Source organism: Dasypus novemcinctus, chromosome 6 (genome assembly GCF_030445035.2).
Source record: "Dasypus novemcinctus isolate mDasNov1 chromosome 6, mDasNov1.1.hap2, whole genome shotgun sequence".
Taxonomy (NCBI): Eukaryota; Metazoa; Chordata; class Mammalia; order Cingulata; family Dasypodidae; genus Dasypus; species Dasypus novemcinctus.
Window position 1 is genome coordinate 37,901,688 of NC_080678.1, and position 12,720 is coordinate 37,914,407.

At 43.9% G+C, this 12,720-nt stretch overlaps 1 protein-coding gene across 1 annotated transcript in view; it reads left to right on the plus strand.

Annotated features, from left to right (window-relative positions):
• Positions 1 to 219: 219 nt before the first annotated feature.
• WBP1L (WW domain binding protein 1 like) overlaps positions 220 to 12,720 on the plus strand; it is a 72,233-nt gene continuing 59,732 nt past the window's right edge. Inside the window, exon 1 of the mRNA XM_004478840.5 lies at positions 220 to 431. Within this exon, the coding sequence (XP_004478897.1) occupies positions 342 to 431 (90 nt within the window). The 5' untranslated portion in view covers positions 220 to 341. The remainder of the gene's footprint in view (positions 432 to 12,720) is intronic.

The following is a 12,720-nucleotide window of genomic DNA, read 5'->3' on the forward strand; positions in this document are numbered from 1 at the left end:
ATTTTACTTGGTTTCGCAGCGTTCAAGATGGCACAGTTTCCCCCTACTTTTCATTGGCTGGGTCGCTCCGGTCTTCCACCTGCGAGGGGAGGCCTTCGATTTGATTGACAGCTACTTTGACCAATGGGCGACGGACAGGAGGCAATGAAGCTCTGGAACTGGAGAGACTCTCCAGGGTCTGGGAGGGTGTTTTGGTTGGGGCGGGGTGAAGCACGGCCGGAAGCGGGAGGGGAGAGTGCAACAGGAAAAGAAGGGAAGAAGGAAGAAGAGGGAAGAGGAGAGGGAGGAGGAGGAGGAGGGTGGTGGCGGCGCCGTGGCGGAGGAGCAGGAGCAGGAGAGGGATGGAGAGGAGAAGGCTCCTGGGTGGCATGGCGCTCCTGCTCCTCCAGGCGCTGCCCAGCCCCCTGTTAGCCAGGGCTGAGCCCCCGCAGGTAAGGGGGAGGGAGCGTCCCGGCCCGGCTGGGGTCCTGGGGGCGTCGAGGCCTGACTGGAGGGGGCTGACGATGGCGTTCGCTACCTGACCTGAGGGGTGTGACGGAATGTTGTTGCCAAGAGTGGAGGGGGTCCCGAGAGGGGCGCCCGTACTTAATGTTGAAGGGATCTAAGGGGGCGTCAGTATTTAGCTAAGGGACGTCTGTGACGGTTTTGGTGTTGGGAGGTGGCAGAGGCATGGTGCCAAGCGAATGAGGAGCCTTTGAGAAGGTAGTTAGGCCAGGTGGGCTTGGGTGGTTGCGACTGGATAGAGGTGCCAAGCTGGGGCGTATGGGGCGCATTCGTTTACTCTTGTGGGGCAAGTTTCGAAGGCAGTGCTGCCATGTGTACGTTTCTGTATGTAGGGCTATACAGGCTATGAGCTGGACTGAGAGGGAAGAGGGGCTGAAAGGGTATTTATTTCAAGCTGGACAGGGGAAAGTTCTGAGGGCATTTTGGCCTCATTTTTAACCGGGTATGTCATGGTATGGCGCCTTTGAAGTCAGGACTCTTGGGCTGCAGGTGGGATGAAGTAGACTGGGACCCCTCAGGAGGGAGGGGTACACTTAGGCTATAACCAGCTCTTGCTGTTAGGCTGGCTGGCCTGGGAGAGCAAGTCACAGATGTTGATCTGGGCCAGCTCAGGGCATTTGAGCAAAGGGTGGTGCTGATGCCAATATGGGTAGTAAGTAGAGCACCCCAGCTTTTCTTGCTGGGTGGCTTGCTTTCTATCCAGGCAAAGAAGCTTGCTTGTGCTGATTCCAGCCCCGGCTGGCATTTCGAAACCCTAATGGGAGCGTTATTCCTCGTGCCAAGTTGGGTGGGGTGCAGTAGGGGGGGAGTCACCCCTCCTTCCCTTGCATTTGGCAAGACTTTACCATTTTGTTTTCTTCTCTTTCTGTTCCCTTCCCTGTCTTTTCAGAAAGGCATACACACAGCACAGTTGCAGAGCCTATAGAGCTTAGTGCTTGAACTGGGTGTTGTGACCAAAAGTAGAAACAGAGTGCCAGCAAAAATACTTCTCTTTTCCCTAGAAGTTTATGACTGCCTTTTCAACTATTCATCCTGTTTTGCCCATTAGTAGCCTCTATTTTTAAAAAATTAATTACTTTTTTTAATGAGGTGAAATTTGCATAACAAAGAATTAACTATTTTAAAGTGACTAATTCAGTGGCGTTTCATACATTCACAGTCTTGTGCAGCCACCACCTCTCTAGTTCCAAAACATTTTCATCACCCAAAAGGAAACTCCATAACCATTAAGCAGTTGCTTCTCATTCCTCCCTTCCCCTGGTCCCTAGCAAACACCAGTCTGTGTTCTATCTCAGTGAATTTACCTATACTGGGTATTTCATATAACGGAATCCTACAATATGTGACCTTTTGTGCCTGGCTTATTTCACTTAGCACTGTGTTTTTGAGGTTCATCCATGTTGTAGTATATTTCAGAGCTTCTTCATATTTGTGACTGAATAATACTCTTGTTGTTATACCACAGTTTGTTTATACATTCAATCATTGAAATATTCTCTGTTTTTCCTTAGAATATGTTTATGTGTATCAGAAATAACATGTGAAAGGAATAGAGCTCATTTTCTGGTCCAGAATATTCCTTTTTCTAGGGCCGAAAGCCTTCACTTTTAGGCTTTGTTGGGGTTCTTTGTTTTCCCAGTTTTGTTTTTTGTTTTTTAATCATAAATTGGCAGGAGAAATAAATTTTCCTATCTTTTAGAAAAGTTATCCTTAGGACTGGTAGTGTTAAGAAGTATAGATGTTGACAGAACGAAGTATGGAATGAACTATTGCCTTTCCTTCACACGAATAGTTCTGTAAGTTATCTCTAAAAGGCTGTCCCCAGTAACCAGTAACTATGTGCTTAGGAATGTGGGAGCTTTTGGAGGTGGGTTGGCTTTCCAAACAGCACTGTGGGTACCCTGGGCTTGTGGACTGGTGGGAACTGGACCCACCTGCTCAGCAGGAGGAAGGATGGAAAGTGGAGGTTCTTCCAGGGCATAGACATCTGGGAGGTGGTGAGAGGTGCTGAAAGGGGATCTGCAATGTCATTCCCTAATTGCAATTTTGTCAATCACAGGTTGCTTTCTTATCATTTACCTAGTGCTTCCAATACTTATTTTGGGGACAGGGTGTTTTTTGTACTTTGTTCTAGTTGGATGGATGCTAGCACTGACCAACAGCTGTAATGTGGTTACAGTTTCTACAGAGAAGGGAAAGTTTTAGTAAACTTCTTGACCCCTCTACATATCCTTACCCCCTACCCCCTCATATACCTCCATCCCCCACTTTTTACCCATGTCTCTTTTTGCAATCAGGTAGTAGTATCTATAGTGGAAGTTGTGTTTTGAATTTTAACCTTTGGAATGGAAGTTACTATATAATAATTAACTCTGACTCCACCACAATTTAGTCAATTTGGATTTCTTTTTTTGGCTTGAAGAGCTCAGCAAGCAAAAACAAAAAAACATCCAGAGACTGTTTTGGCATAGGATGTACTTCAGGTACTCACTGTCCTTATTTCAACAAGTGGCTTCTAGCTAACTGTAAATTGAGTAGAACTTGCTGTACTCATTCCAATAGCAAAAATGGTATGGGTACTTCATTGCATTTTACCCCCGAAATGGCCCTATCAAATGCAATCTTTGTTTGCATGCATATTTAATATCAGAAATTTATGAAATTAGATGACTTGTTTTCCATGTTAGCTCTGCATTGAAGTAGCCATTTCTTGCCATCCAGGCCCAGGAAAGCAGATCAGCTTCATTCACTTGTGATTAGGAACTTAGACTTAACTCTCCTGTAGGTCACTGTGACTCAACATATGATTTCTTGAATCTATAGAGAATAAAAAAGTAGGAGAGTTTGCAGAAAGTCAGGCCTTGGCATTTGTCTCCTTCAGTTAAATTATTATTTTTAAAATTATTTTTAATTTTTAAAGGAGCTTTAGATTACATAAATGTTACATAAAAAATATAGGGGATTCTCATATGCCCCACCCCTTCTTCCTCCCACTTTCCCACAGTAACAACATTCTTCATTAGTGTGGTACATTTGTTACAATTGTTGAACACATTTTTTTTTAAGATTTATTATTTTATTTATTTTCCCCCACCTTGTTCCCCCTGTTCCCCCTATTGTCAACTCTCTGTGTCCATTTGCTGTGTATTCTTCTATGTCTGCTTGTGTTCTCATTAGGTGGCTCTGGGAACCGATCCTGGGACCTTCCGGAGTGGGAGAGAGGTGATTACTTTCTTGTACCACCTCAGCTCCCTGTTCTGCTATGTTTTCTATTTTCTCTCCTCTGAGTCTCTTGTCGCGTCATTCTGTTGCACCAGCTCTCTGTGTCAGCCTGTACTTCTGCGCTGGGTGGCATTCCCACGCAGGGTGGCACTCCTGCGTGGGGCCGCTTTCCCACGTGGGCCAGCTCGCTGCATGGGCCAGCTTGCTGCGTGGGTCAGCTTGCCCTTACCAGGAGACCCTGGGCATTGAACCCTGGACCTCCTATATGGTAGATGGGAGCCCAGCTGGTTGAGCCACATCCGTTTCCCAATGAACGCATACTGAAGCATTGTTGCTAATCGTGGACTGTAGTTTACATTATAGTTTACACTCTGTCCCACGTAATTTTGTAGGTTATGACAGAATATATAATAGCCTGTATCCATCATTTCAATGTCATGCAGGACAATTCCAATTTCCTCAAAATGCTCCCATATTACACCTGTTCTTCTCTTTCCCTCCTCTCAGAACTTCTGGTGGCTATTGCCTTTATATCAATGATAAAAGTTCTTCCATTGCTAGAATAATAATAAGTCTATGAGAGAATAATAAGTCTACTGTTCATTCCCCAGTCTTGAGGATTTTTGGGATGGTGATGCTCACTCTGTATCTAATTGAGAGGGGGGTTTATAGCCCATGGGGCAGGTGAATGGAACCATCTTGTTTGTATTTGCAGACACTCTTGTGTTCCTTGGGATGGGCATTGTCCATCATCACCTCCTTGTTGGCTGTCCTGGGTCAGTCCAGTGAACTGGAGAGTAGGTGTTGCAACTCTCCTGAGATTCAGGGCTCAACTGGCACATGGAGGGACCAGATTTTAGTCTCTGGGGCATATATTTAACAAGTATAGTGCTAATTATAGGTTCAGATAAGAGGAGTAAATTATGATTGAGATACATAGAGTTCCTTCCTTTCTGTTGTTATTTAAATTTTTATCCAAAACAAAACAAAACTGACTATATTACTTAAAATGAAATTTCAGTTGACGTATCTTTTTCTATGAGGTGACTCAGCCAATGGGCACAAATCTTTAGAGACACAGTCCTTACCTTTCCTCGGTCGATCTTAAAGCTTCAAGTTGGATGGGGACTCTCCACTTCTACCTTATTTTCAGAGTATACCCTTTGACACCCCTCCCCTTTGCTCACCCTCATTGCCTCAGTGTTCAGTCCAAAAGCCCTCCTTCACTCCCATTTCTTGTGAATGGCATTTTCAGTGTGATGGCCATCATTCCTTCTTTTGGAATAGTAAGGTGAGACTTCTACTCTAATCCCTTTTACCTCATTTTCTTAGTCATTTTATGTACCAGTGAGCATTTGTCTAAAATCAGCACACTGAACTTATATAAATCTTTTCTTTGGAATTCAGCAAACATTTATTGAAGTATCAACTCTCTGCAGCAGGTTAATGCCAGGCACTGGGAACCCTGAAATGAGTAACAGGATCCCTATCCTCAAATAACTGGTCATCTTGTGAGACAGACAGATAACATACACAATGGATTGTAATCTAGAGGGAAAAGTGGTGTAATGGCAGTGCGAACAAAGGACAGCGGAGCAACTGATACTGCTAGGGTGATAAGTTGAGGATTTAGGAAAGCTTCATAAGAAGAGCCATTGGACTAGCCTTTGGAGGTTGCTAAGATGAGTAGGCTATATATGGATCAGTAAGAGAACAAGTGTTTTCCTGTGGAAGAGTGAAATTGGAGGATGTGTTTGGAAGTGGCACTTAGTCTGTGGCTGAAGCTTTGTGTGTGGGTGTGTAGAGGAGTCAGAAGGTAGATGGAGCTTGAAAGAAAGGCTGAGGTCAGATTGTAAGGAGGCTTTTTTTTTTTTTAAAGATTTATTTATTTTATTTATTTCTCTCCTCTCCGCCCGCCGCCCCAGTTGTCTGTTCTCTGTGTCTATTTGCTGTGTCCTCTTCTTTGTCCGCTTCTCTTGTTGTCAGCGGCATGGGAATCTGTATTTCTTTTTGTTGCTTCATCTTGTGTCAGCTCTCTGTGTGCGCGGCGCCATTCCTGGCACTTTCTTTCGTGCTGGGCGGCTCTCCTTATGGGGCGCACTCCTTGCGCATGGGGCTCCCCTACGCGGGGGACATCCCTGCTTGGCAGGGCACTCCTTGCACGCATCAGCGCTGCGTGTGGACCAGCTCCACATGGGTCAAGGAGGCCCAGGGTTTGAACCACAGACCTCCCATGTGGTAGACGGACGCCCTAACCACTGGGCCAAGTCTGCTTCCCAGTAAGGAGGCTTTTGATCCACTGGTTTAAGGCAGTGCCGTCAGAGTACTTTCTGTGATGTTGGAAATGATCTATATCTGCTCTGTCCAATTCAGTAGCTACTAGCCAGATGTGGCCATTGAGCACTTGAAAGGTGGCTAATATAACTGTGGAGCTGAATTTTTATATTTAATTTTTTTGTATCAACTTTATTGAGGTATAATTTCCCTACCATAAATTTCCCTTTCTTAAAGTGGAATTGTTGGATCAAATGTTGAGGAACTGCCAAACTGTTTTCCAAAGTGGCATGATATTTGATTTAATTCATTTAAGTAAAGTGGCTATTTGTGGCTAATATGTACTGGGTAGCTTTCCAGCTGTAGGATAGGGTGCAGTCTAACAGTGGTAAGGTCATGGTCTTTTTTTTTTTTAGGTTGTGGTCTCTTGGAGCACACCACTTGAGTTCCAAACCTGCCTATTTCATGTACTGTCTTTGAACAAGTTACTTACCCTTTTCATGCTTCCATTTCCTCATGTATAAAATGGGAATAATAAGAGTATGTTCCTCAAGGAATTGGTAGGTTAAAAGACCTAATATATATGTAAAGCTCTTGGAATATGCTTAATGATTATTGAATTTAATAATACTTATCTACTATTATTATTGGTCATCCTTAGAATGCATTTTTGGTTGGTAAATTAGGGTCAACTGCAAACTAAGTTAGAAACCAAGGTCTGGGAGTTTGACAGTGACTTGCTTAATTCTTGTTCTATATCTGAGATTAGGTTTGTCCCTGTTGTCTTTCGGCTACATAAATAATTTTTCATAGTGAACCTGTGTTTGGAGCAGTGGTTCTCGACCTGGAATAATTTTGTGCCTCCCTACTCCCAACCCGGGCATTTACCAGTGTGTGGAGACATTGTTTGGTTGTCATACCTGGGGAGGGCTATTGGCTGGCTTCCAGTGTGATGAGGTCAGGGAGCTCAATAATCTGCAGTGCACGGGACTGCCCTCCCCTCCCCAAACGAAGGATTGTCAGTAGTTCTGAGGTTCAGAAACCCTGTGCTATAGATTTGGGGGGTGTGGACCATGGCGGGGGCTGGGTGGGGCATTTTCCTTGTTTCACTAAGTTAAAAAAAAATTGCCCGTTATAGTACCAGATGTAGAAGTAACAGCATTACATAATCAAGTTTTGTCTTTGTTACCCAAAATATATCATAAATTCAATACATATGCTTGCAATTTCAGGGTAATTTATTACAACTTTTAACATAAAGATCTCAAAATATGCGATTCTTCTGTTCTTGCCATTGTCTCATCCCTTTTCTTTCCAGTTGTGCGTTTGATTTCCTGCATTCTCAGTTCCCAAAAGATCCAGCATTGAAATCATTCATTCGTATTATTCTCTGCCTTTGTTAATGGTATTATAGGATGATACACAGCCACAATAAGTAAAATAATTTAATTTCACTCTAAATTTTTAAATTGCAATGTGATATAGAGTTGGAGGTCGGCCTTCCTGTGAACAGAGAATATAGTATTGTAAACTGTATGAAATCACCTCTGACAAGTTTTAGGGGGGCATTTTAAAGCTTTGCTATCCTGATTCTCGATTATTCTCAAATTTGTTGACATGTGTTACCAGTCAACTCTGCTTTGTCAGCCAACGTGAAACATTTTGAAAAAAATACGTTTTTTAGTCTGCAGTTGAGTCAGCAGGTGATTCTCCCTTATTCACCCAATCTTGAACTTTCTTTCTGCTTGCTTTGGTGTGCCCCGTGGTTTCATTTTATGAACATGATTTGTTTTCCCCCAGTGAAAGCCTGATGGCCAGTTACTTTCTTCTCAGTGTTCTCCATGGTCCCATAACCAATCTGAACTGAGTCATGTTCTTTGAACTTTTTCCTTTCCCTCTTCCAAGTCTTGGCTCGACTCGTTTTTGGTCACATGAAGGTTGGCTTGTTCGCACGCTCACTTAGCCTGCGGAAGCCATTAGGTGTTCTCAGGGTCTGCCCTGAGGGAAGCTGACTGCCCGGGACCTCAGGGTGACTGTCTAGAAGAGAGCCCCCTCTTCTAGGCCCCCAGGATGCAGCTCATCATCCTGGGGACCAGCAGGCAACTCTTTACGGAGGCCATGGGTATCTTGGTGGCTTTGGATTCAAATTCCAGCTGCCTTTTGACTACCTGACCATCCATGCGCCTGAGAGGGCCTCTTCCATTCCTTCCTTGAGTTGTTAGGACTAATGCTAGAGAGGCCATCAGGAGCCAAGTGATACAATGATGTGGATTCTGTGGGTTCATCCAGGCATGGGCACTACTGGGGCACTGCTCCCACTATAACTGCACAAGTAAGAGCAGCCACAGAATGACAAGTAACAACAGTGGTGGTGGGTCTCAGTGACCTGTCTCTTTGATGGCGTGCAATACACAGGCTGAGGTCTGGCTTGTGGGTACCTCCCTTTCGGACCATCCTTTGCAGCTCCACTAGGTGGAGCAAAGTATGGCCTAAAAACTGCATGCCAGCTATGTACAGCAGACGAGGCATAGAAAGATTGAGAGGTGATGAGTTTTGGAGGTTTTTTTTGCTTATTATTATTATTGGAATAATGAAAGTGCTCTGAGAATGGTTGGGGTGATAACTGCACAAATATGTGATTACACTGAATACCATTGATTGTACCCTTTGGATACATTTATGCTTTATTAATATGTATCAATAAAATTGAAAAAAAAAATAAATGCATGCCATGTGTAAACCACAAAGAAATACAAATAAATCCAGAAGACTGTGATCTAGAAGGTCAAGAATGGGGAAACAAATCTCATCCTATTGAATTCTGTGTTTTCTTGAGGCAATTCTGGGCTTTCCTAATATGGGAATTAAAATAAGTCATCCTCTCTGGCTTGAAGATCACCAGCTTTGCATGGACCAGGTGTTTGGGATACGCCCTCTTAACTGTTTTGATTTCACTTTCCATAGCTTTGATTTATTTACATTTGACTTTCTCCCTTCCAAAGTCTCTTCTGTGGAAAACTGATTAACTGTGTCATCTACTGCTCTTAGTGCCACCATTGTTCTCATAGTGCCAGGCTAAGTTTTGATTCAAGAATTACTTGGGAGCAGGTATAGCTGAGTGGTTCAGCAACTGCTTCTCCTGTATGAGGTACTGGGTTCAATCCCTAGTACCTCCTAAAATATATATATATATATATATAAAAGAATTACTTGTTTTGGAGGAGGTAAAAATAAGATGTTGCAAGAATGCCTGTGGCATGGAATGGAAAGTGGATCCTTGAATGAAGAATTATAAAATCTATTTTAATTTTTGAATATTGAGCAAGACGAATCTTATGTTGTAATACTGTTTATTACATTTTTTCCTTTTTTAACTAGTGAAGTTGTAGGTTTACAGAAAAATGCAGAAATATCCCCCCCTTACATTTTTCCTTATTATTAACACTTTGCATTAGAATGGTACTTTTATTACTACTGATGGAACAGTATTATTATAATTATACTATTAACTGTAGTTCATGAGTTTATATTCACTCTGTGTTGTATAGTTCTAAGTTTTTAAAAAAGATTATTCTGGTAGCATACATAGACCCTAAAATTTCCCATTTTAACCACTTTTTTTGAAATAGAAGAACATTCTGGTATTTCTATTATTTTTTCTTTTCTTTTTTAAATTTTAAAAATTCCACCTCCCCCTCCCCCTCTCCTGCCCCTGCCCTGCTGTTCTTGCTGTCTGTGTCCATTTGCTGTGTGATCTTCTGTATCTGTTTCTCTTTTTTGTCTTCTCTTCTCGTCTTTCTTCTCTAGGATTCACCGGGATTTGAGCTTGGGGACCTCTGATGTGGAGAGAGGTTCCTTGTCAATTGTGCCACCTCAGTTCCTGGTCTCTGCTGTGCTTCATCTTGACTCTCCCTTCATCTCTCTTTTGTTGCGTCTTCTTGCTGCGTGACTCATTTACACAGGCACTCGGCTTGCTGCACAGGCGTTTGGCTCGCCATGTGGTCACTTGGCTCACCACATGTACACTCGGCTCACCACACGGGCACTCAGCTCGCCATGCAGACACTGGCTTGCTGCACGGGCGCTGGCTTACCGCACAGGCACATTTTCTCTTCTTTTTCACCAGGAGGCCGCAGGTATTGAGTCCTCCCATATGGTAGGTGGAGGCCTTATCACTTGAGCTGTATCCGCTTCCCTAACCACTTTCAAATATACAACTCGTGGTGTTAATTACATTCACAATGTTGAGCTATAAATGGAATAATTTATAGGTAATATTTTGCAATATGCTCTTTTTTAAAAAAACTTATCGTGTAGTTCTTTCCATATCAGTATATATATCCTGTTTATTTTTAAGTGCCCACATGGAAATTTATTTAACTACTCCTCCATGGATGAACATATATTGTTTCTAAGTTTTTGCCATTTCACACTTTGCTATGGTAAATATTGTTTTATTTATTTCTGTGCAGTTGGATTGGGAATTACAGGTTTATAAGGTACGGGCATTTAAAATTTAGTGTAGACTGTGCCAAGTTGCTCTCCAAAGTGTTTGTCATCAGTTTACATTTCCATGAATAGGGTCTGAAAGGGCTCATTTCCCCTCCCAGAAGTAAGCAAACTTTCTTTACCTGCACCCTCTGTTTATCCTTGGAGATGTGCCCTCTGGCTTTTAACATGGGCATCTTGGGAACTTTTTTTTTTTTTAATATATTGACCCTACACTCTTTTTCTTTTTTTAAAGATTTATTTATTTATCTCTGCCCCCCCCCCCCACTCCTCATTGTTTTGTGCTTGCTGTCTGCTTTCTGTGTCTATTTGCTGTTCTTCTGTGTCTGCTTGTCTTCTTTTTAGGTGGCACTAGGAACTGATCCTGGGACCTTCCCAAGTAGAAGAGAGGCACAATCTCTTGCGCCACCTCAGCTCCTTGGTCTGCTGCATCTCTTTTTTTTTTTTTTTTTCTTTTAAGATTTAAAAAAAAAATTTCTCTCCCCTTACCTGCCTGCTCCCCCAGTTGTCTGCTTTCTGTGTCCATTTGCTATGCATTCTTCTGTGTCTGCTTGTATTCTTGTCAGCAGCACCAGGAATCTGTTTCTCTTTTTGTTGTGTCATCTTGCTGCGTCAGCTCTCTGTGTGTGGGGTGCCATTCCTGGGCAGGCTGCACTTTTTTCGCACTGGGCGGCTCTCCTTACGGGGCGCACTTCTTGCGTGGGGGGCTCCCCTACGCGGGGGATACCCCTGCATGGCACAGCACTCCTTGCATGCATCAGCACTGTGCGTGGGCCACCTCATCACATGGGTCAGGAGGCCCTGGGTTTGAACCCTGGACCTCCCATGTGATGGATGCCCTATCCGTTGAGTCAAATTCGCTTCCTTGCTGCATCTCTTAATTGTTTCTCCTCTATGTCTCTTTTTGTTGCATCATCTTGCTGTGCCAGCTCTCTGCTCGGGCCAACACTCCTGTGTGGGCCAGCATACCATGCAGGCCAGCACTCCACACGGGTCAGCTCTCCTCATGGGCCACCATGTTGTACGGGCCAGCTTTTCTTCACCAGGAGGCCCTGGGAATCAAACCCTGGACCTCCCATTTGGTAGACAGGAGCCCAGTTGCTTGAGCCACATCTCCTTTCCCTTGGGAACATTTTGATTTTCTTCCTAAGCTAGTCTGCTTAGCTTCCAGTTTCCCTCCTGTCTGCAAACCATTGCTTCCTTTGCTGTGGAGCAGGATTCATCCTAGGCCAGTGAGCCTGTGACTGGAGAGGGAAGGGTTTGTGGTCTCCTGGAAGGTGTTAGGCAGGTGGCCTGGAGTTGTTGGTCAGCTTGGGCACAAGTCTAATTGTGTGACTGACCAACTACCCTTCCGTTGTGTTTATCTCAGAAGTAGGGACACTTGGAAGTAGCAGGGCATGACAGTTAAGATGCAGACTCTGGAACCGGACTCCCTGTGTCTGAAATTATTTGGTAGCAAATCTCACTGTCCGCATAGGCATGGGCTAGTTAGTTAACTGAGTTTCCTCATCTGTAAAATAGGGATAATAGTACCTACATTATAGCGCTATTGGGAGGGCTAATTGAGTCAATACTTAGAAAGTACTTGGGGGGAAGCAGACTTGGCCCAATGGATAAGGCGTCCGCCTACCACATGGGAGGTCCGCGGTTCAAACCCCAGGCCTCCTTGACCGGTGTGGAGCTGGCCTACGCGCGATGCACATGGAGTACCCTGCCACGCAGGGGTGTGCCCCACGTAGGGGAGCCCTATGTGCAAGGAGTGCGCCCCAGAAGGAGAGCCACCCAGCGCAAAAGGAAATGCAGCCTGCCTAAGAATGGCGCCGCACATACGGAGAGCTGATGCAGCAAGATGATGCAACAAAAAGAAACACAGATTCCCAGTGCTGCTGATAAGGATACAAGCGGTCACGGAAGAACACGCAGTGAATGGACACAGCAGACAACTTGGGGGGGATGGGAGAGAAATAAATGTAAAAATCTTTAAAAAAAAAAAAGTACTTGGGTATGGTATATGGATAGATCTCAACAAAATTGCTTCAAAAATATCTTTAAATAAAGAAAAGTACTTGGAACAGTCATTGGCACCCAGTAAACACTTGGTAAATGTTATCTTTATTTTATTTTTTTTTAGCGAGCTTTGGGGAAGCTTTGAGGCTTCACTATCCCCTGACTGACCTAAGATCTGTTTCCAGTAGGGACAGTTTTTGGTTA